This window comes from Entelurus aequoreus, linkage group LG04 (genome assembly GCF_033978785.1).
Source record: "Entelurus aequoreus isolate RoL-2023_Sb linkage group LG04, RoL_Eaeq_v1.1, whole genome shotgun sequence".
NCBI lineage: Eukaryota > Metazoa > Chordata > Actinopteri > Syngnathiformes > Syngnathidae > Entelurus > Entelurus aequoreus.
In genome coordinates, this window is record NC_084734.1 from 38782086 (window position 1) to 38801081 (window position 18996).

Here is an 18996-nt window from a genome sequence, read left to right on the forward strand (position 1 = left end):
TTCTCAAATAGGTTTGATTAAAATGTACATTATGAGAAGTCTTTGTCTTGTGTTTCTATTCTGATATTTACTGTACCAAAATATGTCCCTGCAAACTACATCAACAATGATACACTTACACATCCAGAACCGCATTTAAAATGTAGTCATTTCATGGTTGTTTTTGTAGTAGTAACGCTATAACTAACAACATACATCTTTACTGTATGTGAGTAATTGGATGTGCGTCGATAGGTCAATGTTTAGTGGGTTTATTACTTTATATTATTCCGTCATATGTGTTGTTAAAGTTATGTAAAGTATGTTACACAACTTCACTCTTATTAGCTAAACGGAAACAGAGCTATGCTAAGCTAACCGAGTTAGCGCCGGGGGCTGTTGTAGTGCGGCTCTCAGCTCAATGGTCTCTTCTTCCTCCAGGCTCCGTCTGGTGTGGCGACATTTAGTAAACACTCGAATGGGAGACATGGCCTCCAAAACTCAGATGCCAAGCCCGGAAGCAGCGCTGCCCGGTCGGGCTGAAGCCCTCAGAGTCTCTGGTAAGTGTGCTGCACTTCACCACAGTGGATTAGCTGTAGCATGCTAGTTACGGCATGACAAGGCAATTATGGTCTACGAAAAATAACTTTGTTTTATTAGTGTTGTTATAACCGAGAAACATTTGCTGTCCCAAAAACACATTAAAAGACGCGAGTATTACGACGTACGTTGTTTAATGACAAGTGTTGTCATTATTTGACTTTAACGTTCCAACTGCTATGGACAGATGTGCGCATGCGCATCTCCTTTAACAATAAACTAACCAAAGTACAACATATGGCACTTTTTAAAATATATTTTGTGCTTGACATAGAAACATTTCACCGAAAATGTGTGTGTGTGCGTTAGTGCGAGCGAGGACGAACTAGAGTTCCTATATGTCAGCTTTAAATTGGCAGCTGCTTCTATTGGCACCAAAGTGTCCTCCTCTTCACTAGGAGTGGAGCTGCTGAGTGTTGGCTTTTGATGAATAGATCTGCCCTGGCAAACACATGCAAACCCCCCCACTCACACACACAGGCACACGCACTGGCCTCTCTACTAAAGGGATGCACGTCTGAAATACATGGAAAAGTTGTGTGCTTTAGATGGACTTGATTGAATATTTGTGGAGTGCACAGGTGAGAAGGGTGGTGAAAGGCCCTGAGAATATAAATGCACATGCTCGAATGTGGCCAGAGCTATGAGGGGCCGTAAGGGACATTATTCAGAATTACCTCTTACATACACTACTGAAATGCTCTCACATAAACAACTGAAATCTTTTTCTTTTATACACACTACTGAAACACTCTTATAAACACTACTGAAATGCTCTTACATACACTACTGAAATGCTCTCACATAAACAACTGAAATCTTTTTCTCTCACACACCCTACTGAAACACTCTTATAAACACTACTGAAATGCTCTTACATATACTACTGAAACACTCGTATAAACACTACTGAAACACTCTTATAAACACTACTGAAATACTCTTACATACACTACTGAAACACTCTTATAAACACTACTGAAATACTCTTACATACACTACTGAAACACTCTTACATACACTACTGAAACACTCTTATAAACACTACTGAAATACTCTTACATACACTACTGAAACACTCTTACATACACTACTGAAAAACTCTTATAAACACTACTGAAACACTCTTATAAACACTACTGAAATACTCTTACATACACTACTGAAACACTCTTATAAACACTACTGAAACACTCTCATAAACACTACTGAAACATTCTTACATACACTACTGAAACACTCTTATAAACACTACTGAAACATTCTTACATACACTACTGAAACACTCTTATAAACACTACTGAAACATTCTTACATACACTACTGAAACACTCTTATAAACACTACTGAAATGTTTTTGTCTCACGCACACACACACACCTGGAATTATTTTTCACTAGTATGTATAAACGGGTTTCACCTGTGCGTGTGTGTGCTTTTTACACGTGTGTGTAAGGGACAACAATTTCAGTAGTATGTGTGCAAAGATTTCAGTTATGTGTATGAGCGCATCTTACCTTTGTGTATACGAGCATTTTACCACTATGTGTAAGAGCATCTTACTAGTGTGTGTGAGCGATGTTGCATTCCGGTTCCGGTATAATCCCCGCCCCTTTTCAGACAAGTTTATTTTTATTTTTTTTAAAGCCAAGTTGTGGACAAAATGTCTGCCGACAAGTAGCTTAACCGAGGCGGGAGCTCCACTTCATAATTTGAGGGCTTCAGCGGAGAATATAATAACACTTTCAATGCAACAAGGGTCGCGCTGCCGCCATGGGTCTCCCCCGCAGGACGCGGCACCTGAGCGACCACACAGCGGTGCCTTTCTCCTCCCGACAGCCGCAGCCTGGAGCACTCGTTCCATTGCGAGTTTGCACCGCACACATGCAACGTTTCAGTTCATGGACAACGGGGCAAAAGGAGGAAAAGGTGATTAGACATTATTTATTTCTAAATGATTTGTTGAATCACACGAAATGTAAGACAACATGGCATTGTAGTGAGCTACAATGGTAACATGTCGAAATGTGAGTCACGTCGTGTTACGTCAGTAGCTAATCATTTACTAATGATAATGGATTGCATTTATTTAGCGCTTATCATCGACTAGATAAGGGGTCCCCAAACTACGGCCCGCGGGCCGGTTACGGCCCTCTAAAGTCCAACATCCGGCCCGCTGGGAAAAACAATTTTTTTGTATTATTATTTTCAATCTGTCTTTTCTAATCTAATCCATTTTTTGGTGTTCCCTAGCCGCTCAGGCAAATCATATTGTCTACTAGGGATGGGCGATACCACACTTTTAGGATTCGATACGATACCAATACTTTTTCTTGCATTTTCATCGATACCATTAATTTCTTATTGGCAATTTTTGTCAGTCAAAAATATTATTACTATTATTATTTAAGACAAATCACAAGACACATACAGACCATTTATACCACATGTATTATGGTCAATATATAATAAAAGTAAAATTAAAATAAATAACATAAATATGAAAAATAAATTTAATATTATATATAATAATAATTATATATTATATATAATAATAATTACATATTAGGGCTTTCCAATTAACTGTCAAATCCGAATCGCAAGAAGCTGCAGTTATTTTTTTTAAGTTTGTGATATAATTAGCAATTAATGAAATATGAAATAGGCTAATGTTTTCGAAATGTAAGAAATCATGTTACAGATTAAAACCAAAATCACATTCAATCATATATTTCAAGATTTTCTTGGAAAAAAATAAAACTGTGATGCAAAGATGTATCTCTTTCTTATCTTGTTTTAAATACTCAAGCAATTTTCAACTAACAGTAAATTCCCCTGAGTGGAAATTATTTGAATTTAGGATAATCATCTAAACAAAAATATTCAGTAAAAAAATAAAATAAACAATGCCTGACACTGGATATGCCCGGCTGCATCGCTGTCGGCTGGCTGTGTGTGTGTTGCACGTTGACGACGCTCATTCGCTGTCTCCTGTGACGTGACTGGGCCAGCTCTATACTCTGCCAGGTACAGGGGTGTCCCAGCACATAGTAAGTTAAGTAAGTCATCAAAAACATCTGAATGTGATGCTTGTACCCCCCACACGCCGTTTTTTGGTTTATATCGATGCTTTTTTCTGAAAAGTGATGCCAAATGAGTAGCGTGTGAGTATCGATATATCGATACCACAGGTTCGATACGCACATCCCTATTGTCTACAAATGCATTTCCCTGTATGACGTATATTGTCTTAGCTGTTTTCATGTGATCTGATTGTTACATTCTTATTTCAGAGTCACCACACAGCTGCATGACCATTTCAACAAGGACGGAATAAGCAACCTCTGGATTCATGGAACTTCTCTGCACACAAATATATTAATTGGAATATTCAATACATTTCTCATAAACATATTAAATATCTTTTTTTTTTTTTCTCAAAAAAGGTTCCCTATGCCTTATTATTTATATACTTTTCAATGCTTCTTGTAGTCAGACAATAGATATTGTTTGTCTAAAATTATAGTTTAAGTTAATGTGTTAATATTTACACCTAGCCCCTAACCTAAATACAATAATCATAAGACAAAAAAATTGTGTATCACAAGCGTTTGGGACAAGTTTGGGGAGATTTTGACAAAGTGTGTGTGGTGGTGGGGGCTGGATGACATTACTAGTCAGAACATAAAATAACTTAAAAACATCAACCGTAGAAACATAAATGTTCACAGCACAAACGTATTGCGGTGTTATTCTGATATTTGCAATAATAAAGTGGGCAACTTCATACAGGTCTGTATAACAGGTTCCTTATTTATTTATTTTTTACAAAATGTTTAAACAAAATGTTAATTTGCAGAATACACTGCACAAGTGAAGAAAACATTTTAACAAACCTTATTATTCCCATGTTGTCCACTGAATAAAGTGCAGAATTGAAGTGAAAATGTCTATTCCATAGTTGCCATCATTTTCAAGTGGGTTCACTTGTTGAAAAATGTTCATTGTTGTCTCATTAATGTTTACATCTATGTCTGGAATTACACACCGACAAGTATTGAAAGGATATGAATAATGAGACATAAGGAACCTTTCTGAGCCAAAAAAGGTTGTTTTCAACACACTGTTGAAAATAATATTCACAATGTTTCTATGTGAAATTTATTGAATATTCCAATTAATATATTTGTGTGCAAAGAAGTTCCATGAATCCAGAGGTTGTTTATTCCGTCCTTGTTGAAATGGTCATGCAGCTGTGTGGTGACTCTGAAATAAGAATGTAACAATCAGATCACATGAAAACAGCTAAGACAATATAAGTCATACAGGGAAATGCATTTGTAGACAATATGATTTGCCTGAGCGGCTAGGGAACACCAAAAAATGGATTGGATTAGATAAGACAGATTGAAAATAATAATACAAAAAAATTGTTTTTCCCAGCGGGCCGGATGTTGGACTTTGGAGGGCCGTAACCGGCCCGCGGGCCGTAGTTTGGGGACCCCTTATCTAGTCGATGATAAGCGCTAAATAAATGCAATCCATTATCATTAGTATATGATTAGCTACTGACGTAACACGACGTGACTCACATTTCGACATGTTACCATTGTAGCTCACTACAATGCCATGTTGTCTTACATTTCGTGTGATTCAACAAATCATTTAGAAATAAATAATGTCTAATTACCTTTTCCTCCTTTTGCCCCGATGTCCATGAACTGAAACGTTGCATGTGTGCGGTGCAAACTCGCAATGGAACGAGTGCTCCAGGCTGCGGCTGTCTGGAGGAGAAAGGCACCGCTGTGTGGTCGCTCAGGTGCCGCGTCCTGCGGGGGAGACCCATGGCGGCAGCGCGACCCTTGTTGCATTGAAAGTGTTATTATATTCTCCGCTGAAGCCCTCAAATTATGAAGTGGAGCTCCCGCCTCGGTTAAGCTACTTGTCGGCAGACATTTTCTCAACAACTTGGCTTTAAAAAAAGTAAAAATAAACTTGTCTGAAAAGGGGCGGGGATTATACCGGAACCGGAATGCAACATCGCTCACACACACTAGTAAGATGCTCTTACACATAGTGGTAAAATGCTCGTATACACAAAGGTAAGATGCGCTCATACACATAACTGAAATCTTTGCACACATACTACTGAAATTGTTGTCCCTTACACACACGTGTAAAAAGCACACACACACACACAGGTGAAACCCGTTTATACATACTAGTGAAAAATAATTCCAGGTGTGTGTGCGTGAGACAAAAACATTTCAGTAGTGTATGTAAGAATGTTTCAGTAGTGTTTATAAGAGTGTTTCAGTAGTGTATGTAAGAATGTTTCAGTAGTGTTTATAAGAGTGTTTCAGTAGTGTTTATAAGAGTGTTTCAGTAGTGTATGTAAGAGTATTTCAGTAGTGTTTATAAGAGTTTTTCAGTAGTGTATGTAAGAGTGTTTCAGTAGTGTATGTAAGAGTATTTCAGTAGTGTTTCTAAGAGTGTTTCAGTAGTGTATGTAAGAGTGTTTCAGTAGTGTATGTAAGAGTATTTCAGTAGTGTTTATAAGAGTGTTTCAGTAGTGTATGTAAGAATGTTTCAGTAGTGTTTATAAGAGTGTTTCAGTAGTGTTTATAAGAGTGTTTCAGTAGTGTTTATACGAGTGTTTCAGTAGTATATGTAAGAGCATTTCAGTAGTGTTTATAAGAGTGTTTCAGTAGGGTCTGTGAGAGAAAAAGATTTCAGTTGTTTATGTGAGAGCATTTCAGTAGTGTATGTAAGAGCATTTCAGTAGTGTTTATAAGAGTGTTTCAGTAGTGTGTATAAAAGAAAAAGATTTCAGTTGTTTATGTGAGAGCATTTCAGTAGTGTATGTAAGAGGTAATTCTGAATAATGTCCCTAACGGCCCCTCATACAGAGCTCCCTTTGTGCAGTCACAGAAGAAAATGATGGATGGAGCGTGGAGGAGATGCTGTGGAATTTTTCGGGCTACAAAACCAGTGGAGATGTTGCAAACTTGTTTGCAGGACACACGGTATATATGGTTGGGGGCCGAATAAACAGCAGCTTAAGTTGTTTGTGCAATGCCTTCAAACACCATTTTACAAGTCATGCAAATGGCACCTCCTTGGAGCTTGTCCAGAACCCACTTTTGGGACTTGACCCACCTTGAAGATTCATGTCATCCACTTTCCTTTACATTAATGTATGATGTGAAGCTACAATAGCCCTCTAGGGACCCAACCGAGAAATGTTTCTGCTGCTGAGATATTTTGGTCCGTCCGTCTTTTTTTTAAAATCTGAATATCCACATTGGCATGTTTAACCAAAACCAGCAAACACATTAAACCTCCTGGTTGACTTTTAAAGTTGAACTGCACTTTTGTATTTTTTATTTTGCCTATAGTTCACAATCATTATGCATTATGAGAGGTATATTTACTGCATTTTGGTCATTTTAATCATTACTGGAACTAATTCCTCTGCAGATTTGTTCCCGTTTCCATAGCATCGCACTTCCGACTTCTGGCAACAACTATGTGTCAAAGGTGTGTGTGTCTTCTAATCATGGCAGATTCGATAACAAACAACGAAGACAACTATTTTTGGACAAATGAGGATTCACAACCTTATATTTTTGAAGCTGAATATATGGAGGATAAACTACTGTTCTTGAAGCCAGCACCAAGGAAGAGTGAGACATTTGATAGGATAGACTTATTCATCCCACAATGGGGAAATTACATTGTTGCAGTGCAGGTTTTTACAAACAGTAACAGAAGTAAAGCGTAATTAAAAACAAAAAAAATAGTAATAAATACTAAATATTGCTCACTAATATGTATAGGCAGAAGATAAAATAGAACCAAAAACACTAACATCGGTATTCCCCACCACAAAAAATACATCACAGACGGAGACGGAGCATACGGAAGCTGAGAGATGGAAGTGAAAGTGACTTGAAGCTGCAAAATGTGGTACTTGTAGCCAAGTTATTTCAACATAAATGGAGTGCTTACCCAAATAAACCGAAAAAACATCCCCGATCAGCTGGACCAAACAGACAACTGTCCATTGAGTGAGTCACGCAGCATGTCATGCATGTATCGTGACAGACAGACGTGAGATACAAGATTAGATTTTACAAACCCGGTTCCATATGAGTTGGGAAATTGTGTTAGATGTAAATATAAACAGAATACAATGATTTGCAAATAATTTTCAACCCATATTCAATTGAATATGCTACAAAGACAACATATTTGATGTTCAAACTGATAAACATTTTTTTCCCCCCAAATAATCATTAACTTTAGAATTTGATGCCAGCAACACGGGACAAAGAAGTTGGGAAAGGTGGCAATAAATACTGATAAAGTTGAGGAATGCTCATCAAACACTTATTTGGAACATCCCACAGGTGAACAGGAAAATTGGGAACAGGTGGGTGCCATGATTGGGTATAAAAGTAGATTCCATGAAATGCTCAGTCATTCACAAACAAGGATGGGGCGAGGGTCACCACTTTGTCAACAAATGCGTGAGCAAATTGTTGAACAGTTTTAAGAAAAACCTTTCTCAACCAGCTACTGCAAGGAATTTAGGGATTTCACCATCTACGGTCCGTAATACCATCAAAGGGTTCAGAGAATCTGGAGAAATCACTGCACGTAAGCAGCTAAGCCCGTGACCTTCGATCCCTCAGGCTGTACTGCATCAACAAGCGACATCAGTGTGTAAAGGATATCACCACATGGGCTCAGGAACACTTCAGAAACCCACTGTCAGTAACTACAGTTGGTCGCTACATCTGTAAGTGCAAGTTAAAATTCTCCTATGCAAGGCGAAAACCGTTTATCAACAACACCCAGAAACGCTGTCGGCTTCACTGGGCCTGAGCTCATCTAAGATGGACTGATACAAAGTGGAAAAGTGTTCTGTGGTCTGACGAGTCCACATTTCAAATTGTTTTTGGAAACTGTGGACGACGTGTCCTCCGGACCAAAGAGGAAAAGAACCATCCGGAATTGTTATAGGTGCAAAATTGAAAAGCCAGCATCTGTGATGGTATGGGGGTGTATTAGTGCCCAAGACATGGGTAACTTACACATCTGTGAAGGCGCCATTAATGCTGAAAGGTACATACAGGTTTTGGAGCAACATATGTTGCCATCCAAGCAACGTTACCATGGACGCCCCTGCTTATTTCAGCAAGACAATGCCAAGCCACGTGTTACATCAACATGGCTTCATAGTAAAAGGGTGCGGGTACTGGACTGGCCTGCCTGTAGTCCAGACCTGTCTCCCATTGAAAATGTGTGGCGCATTATGAAGCCTAAAATACCACAACGGAGAACCCCGGACTGTTGAACAACTTAAGCTGTACATCAAGCAAGAATGGGAAAGAATTCCACCTGATAAGCTTAAAAAATGTGTCTCCTCAGTTCCCAAACGTTTACTGAGTGATGTTAAAAGGAAAGGGCATGTAACACAGTGGTGAACATGCCTTTTCCCAACTACTTTGGCACGTGTTGCAGCCATGAAATTGTAAGTTAATTATTATTTGCAAAAAAAAAATAAAGTTTATGAGTTTGAACATCAAATATCTTGTCTTTGTAGTGCATTCAATTGAATATGGGTTGAAAAGGATTTGCAAATCATTATATTCCGTTTATATTTACATCTAACACAATTTCCCAACTCATATGGAAACAGGGGTTGTAGATTTATATTTATTGGTCACCGTGGGGAAATTCATTTTCACTGACCGTACATTTAGACAATAAACATTACACATCACGGACAAAAATAGCAAAAAGACATCATACATGACAGTGACAGCACCAACACATTTTCAGGCTTGTCAGACGCTGCTGTTTAGGGCGACACATGAACATGAAACAACACATGAAATAAGGGCTAATACTTCACAGATACTGCAATAGGACTGTTCATGTTTTTCAGTCAGTACAGATTTGTGTCTTAGTGCATTGTGTTGTGCATTACAAACTCAAAACGCGTTTTATGCTGACGTAGAAGCCAACATATCTTTTGCCGTAGTTATATTTTACGGCTAATACCGTAGCATGCCAAAGTGTTACTACGCTAGAAAAAGACTTCCTCAGTGTTCTCTTTTACAATAACAATGTCGCTACAGTTTGGTTATTATACAGGCTACGCAACATAAATGAAGTATCGTTGACGGTTTTTGAATGCATTTTATAAAGTGATTTAGAGGTAAAAATTGATTGCTCCCATTAGCTGCATTTGCGAGCCACCGATAACGAGCCGATTTTTACATGTTGGAATGCAAAAAAAACCTTTTGTCTTCTTGTCTCTCATAAGGGTTGTGAACGATAGGCAAAACTCCCCCAAAAATGTCCAGTTCCCTTTTAAGACCTATTTTGTTTATTAGAAGAAGGCTAACAAAGGAGATCATGCGGCTAAAGTCAAAGAAAGCTAATGCAGAAGAATATTGCTAACAAATATGGCTGCTGGATGACATTGAGAAGAATGTTGTGAGGATGATGACGATGGAGAGAAGGAAACTAACAGGCAATCAGGAGAAGGTGGGGGAGGTTACTCTGTAGATTTAATTGCTGTGTGTGAATATGTGTGTGTGTGTGTGTGTGTGTGTGTGTGTGTGTGTGTGTGTGTGTGTGTGTGTGTGTGTGTGTGTGTGTGTGTGTGTGTGTGTGTGTGTGTGTGCGCGTCATCCATCATTGTCAGTTGTGGTGGTCCAGAGAGGAAAGAATAATGTTGCAGTGCTCCATTTTTTATTCTTGTCTTATCTCAGTGCTTCTCAATTAGCGGGTTGGGGGATGTACAAAAATGTACATCCCAGTGAATTGTGGCAGTAAATTAAATAGATATCCTGCTTTTATTTGTACTTCAATTCAATTCAATATAAACAAGGTCCGTACGTAAAAAGCGCATTAGCTTTGTGTGTTGTTCGCAAATGATAGCGATTTTTCTTCCTAACTTTAGCTATTTTTAAATGTATAATCGTAATAATAACACACTTGCAAATTGTTATTTGCTTTTGTTGGACTGCCTTAAAGCCAGATATTTTCCATTGTGTTCATAAAAATAGTAATAATGTACAATACGGACACTTAATAAAATATGTTCTTTTAAACCAAAGCTATCCGGTGGTGTTCTTGTTGTATTTTTTTGTTTAAAAATGCTAATTCCAGTACAATAAGTATTATAAATTATACATTTATATACGTGTAAGGCTGTAACAGCGCCCCTTCTGTCTAGCAGTGTAAGAAATAATGACATTTTTGTAGCAATAAAAGATAATAAAAGCCCATTAAAATAAGGCTTTGCTGCTCAATGTAGATTGCTGAGTCGCACACACACACACACACACACACACACACACACACACACACACACACACACACACACACACACACACACACACACACACACACACACGCACACACACGCACACACACACGCGCACACACACACACACACACACACACAAACACACACACACGCACACACACACAAACACACACACGCACACACACACACAGAACTGAAATAGAGCAGCACTAATATGTATTATGTGTGTGTGTGCGTGCCTGTCATAAAGAATACAGGATTGTTATCTTGATAAGGCTTATTATTGTGGCAGGATTTAGGAGCACACACATACGCACACGCAAACACACACACACACACACACACACACACACACACACACACAGACACACACACACACACACACACACACACACACACACACACACACACACACACACACACACACACACACACACACACACACACACACACACACACACACACACACACACACACACAGAGCCCTTGGCATGCTAATTCACATCAGTGTAGCCAGGTGGCAGTGTGCTGATGGGTCCAAAGGCAGCTTCTAGTATGAAAGCATGCAGAAATGCTCAGCACAAGTAAAGCGTGTCACTGATTTCTGTGTCATAAGATGCACTATTGAAAACGTTTTTTTCCCCACCTTTTCCCCATCTAGCTGTTCTGTATAAGGCGCAAATTATTTAGTAAATGTGTTTAACAGATCTTCAAATGTTCTCTCCTGTGTAGCCAAACACGACGTGAACGGTAACAGGACCATTCCTCCTTTCCCAGAAGACACACACATGGTTATGTTTGGTGAGTAGGTTTGAACGTGGTTTGAGCGTGGTTTGAGCGTGGTTTGAGCGCTCTGCGGTCTCAAAAACCTAGTGACCTTTTATATTGTGTGTGTGGTGGTTTTCTGCAGGCATGGGTTGCTTCTGGGGGGCAGAGAGAAAGTTTTGGAGGGAGAAAGGAGTTTATTCCACTCAGGTTGGCTACGCGGGAGGGCACTCACCCAACCCCACCTACAAGGAAGTGTGCTCAGGTACAGTTGTATTTCTAGAGAGGACACAATAATGGTTAATACAATACACAAATATTGCAAATATATGGTTTTCCATCCATTATTTACACATACATGCAAATTTATGCTCGTCCATTCACATACACACACTTAATGTAAAGTTCTGAATGCCTATTACAGTTTGAACATAAGTACGTTACTAAACCCTATCCCTAACTCTTAAACCATAACCTAACTCTAACCCCTAACCCTAACTCCCTGTTTGTCCATTCACATACAAAACTACACACTAAATGAACATGTCTGTCCATTCACAAACACACACACACGCACACATACACATTATGCACACATAAGGTTGTTCCTTCACTTATACACACAAACACGGTAATATACATAGTGGCTCGACCAACATACACCCTAATTGTAAACATTTGTCTGTCCATCGACATGCAAATGTGACTTAGATAATGGGTTTCCAGTGTTTCCCATAAACTGCCAAGATACCTGTGGCGGTGGGGGCGTGGCTATGGGCGTGGTCACCATGACATCATCGAGTAATTTGCATAATTTACTACAATGATATGATTTTCTCTAAAAACGCTCAAAAAATGTATACTTACTAATTAATAGTAACAGTTTTGTTTTAAACGTCCATCCATCCATCCATCCATCCATTTTCCAATATAATTACAACACTTTATGTGCATATTTATATACAGATTTGAACAATAAGTTATTCACTGAAATATATTTATTAATTGTGGTTCTTACAAAAAATATATCTTATAAAATATAAAAGCTAAAATGTCTCTTAAAGCTCTGCCCCTTTAATTAGTGCATACTAAATAATTTAACTTTAGCCTACTACTACAACCATATTATTTACCAGCAACATAAAGTGAAACAGAGGCAGAGGTGTCCTGCCATAGTCAGTAACAAATAAACAGAAAACAGTAGTGGTCAAATACAAATAAGGCAACAAGAGAAGTATCCTACATTTCTCTTTTGTAAAGTAAATCTGAACAGCCTATATGGGCATCTACATCAACTATATGATTTGCCTGAGAAGCTGGACAGGACAAAAAAAAATAAAAAAATATTAATTTGTGGCGGACGTAATTCTTTCGTGGCGGGCCGCCACAAATAAATGAATGTGTGGGAAACACTGGTTTCGCTATGTAAAGCGCTTTGAGTCACTAGAGAAAAGTGCTGTATAAATTTACTGTTCACATATACAATATGTAAATGTGAGTAGTTAACTATTTGTTTACAATTTACACACATACACACACAACATGTAAACATCTGCATACACATGATGAAAGCCAGTGTTGGGAGAAAGGGGCTCTTTTTACACTATACGTATTAGAGCTGTGAATCTTTGGGCACCGCACAATTCAATTCGATTTGATTCTTCGGGGTAACGATTCAGAATCGATTGTTGAGTCAAAATCATTATCGATTCAAAATTCATACTTTTTAATAACATTGAGTGCCAGGTGTATGATTAACTACATTCCTCCATATAATAGACAGCTGTGATACATTTCTATATTACTTAAAAGAAAACTGGTTTTGTTTGATAAAATTCTACCCAAACATTTAATAAAGTCAAATACAGATAGGGCAACAAGACAAGTAACCCACAATTGTCTTTTCTAAAGTAAATCAGCACTGCAAATACGGGCATCTCCATCAACAATATGATTTGCCTGATTGGTTGGACAGGACAGATAAAAAAAAAAATCGATTTGTAATTTTTATTAATCGATTAAGAATCCTTACAAATAAAAAAATATAAATGAATAATTTATAAAAATGTTGACACCCCTAAAACATATATTGCTTGTATTCCATCATGTGACTTCCCGGATGTGAAAACAGTGGTGGTCAACCAAGCCAAGATGGCTGTTGTGCAGCTAGCAGCGCGCAAACGCTCTGAGTACGCAGGGGGCCTGATTTTCCTGTAAAAAGCAGATACGAGCAAAAAAATCTAACTATGCAATTGAATACATCCCTATACTTTGTCAAAAAAAGATTTGTCGTGTGATAATAGGGATTATTCATCGGTGGAGTTCCCAGACCTGTCAAAATATCTTCAAGGAAATTTGTATCAAGACTCTCCCGGATAAATATGCATCGTTTTTGCTCGGGTAAGGTTGCATTTCATTATTTAACTTTGCGACTTTTGAGGACACATCCATGTAAACAAACTACGTACGACGACTAGCACCCGACAGCTGATACCTGTGACTGCATATCCCATTTAACAAACTACTGAATTATCACCATATTTGATTTTTGTCCTGTTATTAAATCTACTCTGACATATTTGTGTAGAGAATAAAGATGTAGAACTTTTCTTGACAAAGTATCTGTTACGAGTATCTCTTTGTTAAAAATTCAAAATACAAACAACATCAAGATAATACTTCAATGGGAAATACTAAACGAGTAAAGTGTGTTAAAAATATATCAAACAAACCTTTAACAAAGTGTTCACTGCAAACTTGTGCATTCTTCAATTCTGCTCGCTCTCTTGGACTGGAGTGTGTGCCACTTTTCTCATCATCTATGTAAAATCTTGCACTCTTCTGCCCTTCTTGATTACCTCTCGAGAAACTCTGAAAAAAAGTTTATCGTTTTCGCAATTTGAACGGTTCGTACAGCCAAAAACAACGCAAGCATAGGGCATTTTTCTTTGAGAAAGGCTAATCGGCGCCTAGTACCCATTGACAACAGACGCTAGCACGACCACCACGAGTATTTAATGAGCTGGACGTGAGGTCATTTAAATCCAAACAATAGCTATATATATATATAAGTGTATTCCTTGCGTTCAGGCATGACGGGCCATGCTGAGGTGGTCAGAGTGGTCTTCCATCCAAACCAGATCTCCTTCGCCAGCCTGCTCAAAGTCTTCTGGGAGAGCCACAATCCCACTCAAGGTAGCCATGAGGGGCGTTGCACGTCAGCTGAAAGCCATCTAAAATGTGTAATAAAACCTTGAACATACAGTATTTATAGATACAGTATATGTGTGTGTTCAGGCATGCGTCAGGGCAACGATGTGGGGACGACGTACCGCTCGGCCATCTATGCCTACACACAGCAGCAGCTGAAGGAGGCGCTGGCGTCCCGAGATCAGTACCAAAAGGTACCAACATAGCATCCTCTTCATATCCTGGACGCCATTTCCCAGCATGCATTTGAATGAATGAATGAATGATGGGTTCTCACTTCTCTGTGAAGCGCTTTGAGTGTCTAGAAAAGCGCTATATAAATCTAATCCATTATTATTATTATAATTATTATTTCCGCTCAGCCTACGAACACTCATGAATTATTTCAATGCTTGTCATCATTCCGTGGCACAAATGGTTATTCCGCTGTAAATGTATTCCAATGTACTTATCAAGGACCAAAGTTCACCTCAGTACATGTTTTTTAATATAATTTGACCACTACAATGGGATCGTTTGGTCTCGACGTAATATTGAATATGTTGTCTTTTGAGCAGGAGTGCTCACACAGTCGACTTCTCTCTTCTCATCTTGTTATCACCAGATTGACCCCTCCCCCCCTTTCCCATCTGTGTATGTGTGCGTTTACGTGCATGTGAGCGAGCAGTTGGCCCAAAGCAAACACACACACACTCCCTGCCAAACCATCTGGGTTCTACATATGCCCTGCGCAAAAGTCACTTTAGTCTCAATAACTAATACATGCACAAAATGTTACAGGTTTTATTATAGCATTTTTTAAAATTATGAAATAAACTTCTAAGGTGTACGTATACTGTGCAGATTTTTAAAAAATTGGTTAGATTTCCATTCCGTTTATTAACTTGTTTGTTCTGGTCGCGCTGAAAATAACATTTTAGAAGAAGCACAGTATTCCTACCATCATAACAAAATGCATGTTGGCGTATCAAAAATTATTAACTAGAAGTTACACTTGGATAAAGCTGGACTATAAGATATCAATTTCTACTTGACATATTGTGGTTGCAGGCTCTGACTGAGGAAGGTTTTGGAGTCATCACAACAGAGATAGCAGAGGGCAAAGACTTTTACTATGCCGAGGACTACCACCAGCAGTACCTGAATAAAAACCCACAAGGCTACTGTGGGCTGGGCTCCACAGGAGTCTCCTGTCCAATGGGAATCAAGGAGAAGGCCTAGTTAGTCAACCAGATCCGGATCCACAATTGGGCATACTGCAAATAATTAAATACAGGGCCAATATTACCAATACCGATACATTTTATTTTAAAATGTTCAACATCATCGTATAGTTTTGTGATTTTAATTAGTTGATCATTATTAAAGTCAGGATAAAACAAAGGACAAATATTTTAGGCAAACAAAAATGTTTATCGTGAAATGTATTTGGCAATATATAAATACAACAATTTGTATATTATTTTATGGAGCAATTAACACATAACTTATGTATTTGATTGTTTATAAATACTAGATGAATCCATTTCCCACGTTATTTGTATTTCTTTGTGTGACATTCTACTGGCCACCTACTGTACACCTGACTGCCCTGCTACGAGTGTTATATTCACACAAATACAGCAACATTCCCGTTATTTTACAATGTTTGCTGTCATTATCCACTCTTTCTATTTGCGTCTCATGTTTTAATTCTAAATGATCATGGTTTTTATTCACTTGTCAATTCCACTTGCTGTCACTAGAGAGCAGCAGAGAGCCAGAATAGTTCCCTTGTACTAAAAGCGCATGTTATGTATAACGAATGTATAAAGTTGTTGTCTTTACACATCATCTCAAGCTCTTTTAAAATTAACTATAAACATTATGGAGCTGTCAGGTAACACTATAAGCTGTTAGAAAGACACACACCGCAACGTAAAAGCAACAAAAGTGACACAGTATTGTACATTATTAAGCGTAAAAGCCAACTGGGAACGAGTTAGTGTTAGTGTCATGACAGGCGCATAGGATGTGATCACGTCGCCATAGTAAACAGCTGTCATTCACAATACTTATGTAAGACAAGCACATATATGTTTTTATTTTTTTATGCATTCTAATTCGTTAATTAAACGCGGGCAAAAACAGCTAGGAATGGAGCCTATAGGAGTCGCTCTATTCTGCTTATGGCCCATTAAAAACATCCAAACACTTCCGGTTTTATATACATGCTATAAGTGTATATGTAATGTAATAACAGGCACATTCATAATAACAAACGCAATGGACGCAATGACGTCATGGCTCCCATTAGGTCCAGTGTAAGTGGACTGTTATTTACGTTTATTTACAAATTATAACGCATTTAAAAAAGACTTGTGTTTTGGTCTCATTCGGATTGTGAATTTTAGGCCAAATTTAAAAAAAAAAGCGCAGTTCCCCTTTATTTATATCATTTAAAATGACTTTTTCAATGGGGGTTGTAATAAAATTTAAATTATTGTACATTTCACTTACACCAAAAATATTTTTTGTGGTAAAATAGTTTTAATATAATTTTGCATTTTTTTTCTATATAAAATCAACGCAATGGACGCAATGACGTCATGGCTCCCATTAGGTCCAGTGTAAATGGACTGTTACTTACGTTTATTTACAAGTTATAATGCATTTTAAAAAGACATATGTGTTTTGGTCTCATAAGAATTGTGAATTATAGGCCAAATTAAAAAAAGAAGTGCAATTGCCCTTTATTTATATAATTTAAAATGACTTTTCCAGTGGGGGGTGTAATAAAATTGAAAGTATTGTACATTTTACTTACCCCAAAAATGTTTTTCGTAGTAAAATAGTTTTAATATAATTTAGTAAATTTTTTTCTATATAAAATAAACGCAATGACGTCATGGCTCCCATTAGGTCCAGTGTAAGTGGACTGTTTTTTATGTTTATTTACAAGGTATAATGCATTTTAAAAACACATATGTGTTTTGGTCTCATAAGGATTGTGAATTAATGGCTGAATTTTAAAAAAAGTACAGTTCCCCTTTATCTATATATAATTTAAAATGACTTTTCAAGTGGGAGTGTAATAAAATTCAAAGTATTGTACATTTCACTTACCCCAAATATCTTGTTCGTAGAAAAATAGTTTTAATATAATTTTGCATATTTTTTTCTGTATAAAATAAACGCAATGGACGCAATGACGTCATGGCTCCCATTAGGTGGACTGTTTTTTAAGTTTATTTACAAGTTATAATGCATTTAAAAAAGATATATGTGTTTTGGTCTCATAAGGATTGTGAATTAATGGCCAAATTTAAAAAAAAAGTGCAGTTCCCCTTTATTTATATAATTAAAAAATAATTTTCCAGTGGGTGGTGTAATAAAATGGAAAGCATTGTACATTTCACTTAACCCAAAAATATTGTTCGTAATAAAATAGTTTTAATATCATTTTGCATATTTTTTTCTATAAATAAAATGTGTTGTCAGACAAGTGACGTGCGGTGAGGTTCATGGCTGGTGAGGCACTGACTTCATCACAGTCAGATTTACAAACATATGAACCCTAAAGAGTATCTTATTCACCATTTGATTGGCAGCAGTTAACGGGTTTGTTTAAAAGCTCATACCAGCATTCTTCCCTGCTTGGCACTCAGCATCAAGGGTTGGAATTGGGTGTTAAACAGTGGCGTGCGGTGAGGTTAATGTCTGGTGAGGCACTGCATCATCACAGTCAGATTTACAAACATATGAACCCTAAATAGTATCTTATTCACCATGTGATTGGCAGCAGTTAACGGGTTATGTTTAAAAGCTCATACCAGCATTCTTTACACATACAAACTGTAGCACACAAAAAAGCACATTTAATAAAAAAAAAACATTATTATGGTCTTACCTTTCTTGCTGGACATCCACACAGCCAGCCTTTGCGTGTGGACCACGCCGTTTGAAAAGAACGGGTCTTCTGTCCCGAAGTCAAAAGCAAACCGTTTAGCTCCGGCGTTGGTCTACCTTTAATTATTACCTCCTGCTTCGATTGAAAGTCCAGTTTAGAAAACTGTTTTATATTTTACATATGTAATCCTCCATGTTTTTAATAA

General features: G+C 37.7%; 1 protein-coding gene across 1 annotated transcript; it reads left to right on the forward strand.

The window, feature by feature from the left end:
• The first annotated feature begins 327 nt into the window (after nucleotides 1-327).
• LOC133648597 (mitochondrial peptide methionine sulfoxide reductase-like) lies at nucleotides 328-17341 on the forward strand. Its single transcript, XM_062044839.1, has 6 exons — nucleotides 328-539; nucleotides 11660-11728; nucleotides 11838-11957; nucleotides 14783-14887; nucleotides 14990-15096; nucleotides 15953-17341. The coding sequence occupies exons 1-6, from the start codon at nucleotides 401-403 to the stop codon at nucleotides 16121-16123; spliced, it is 711 nt and encodes a 236-aa protein (XP_061900823.1). The 5' UTR covers nucleotides 328-400; the 3' UTR covers nucleotides 16124-17341.
• Nucleotides 17342-18996: the final 1655 nt, after the last annotated feature.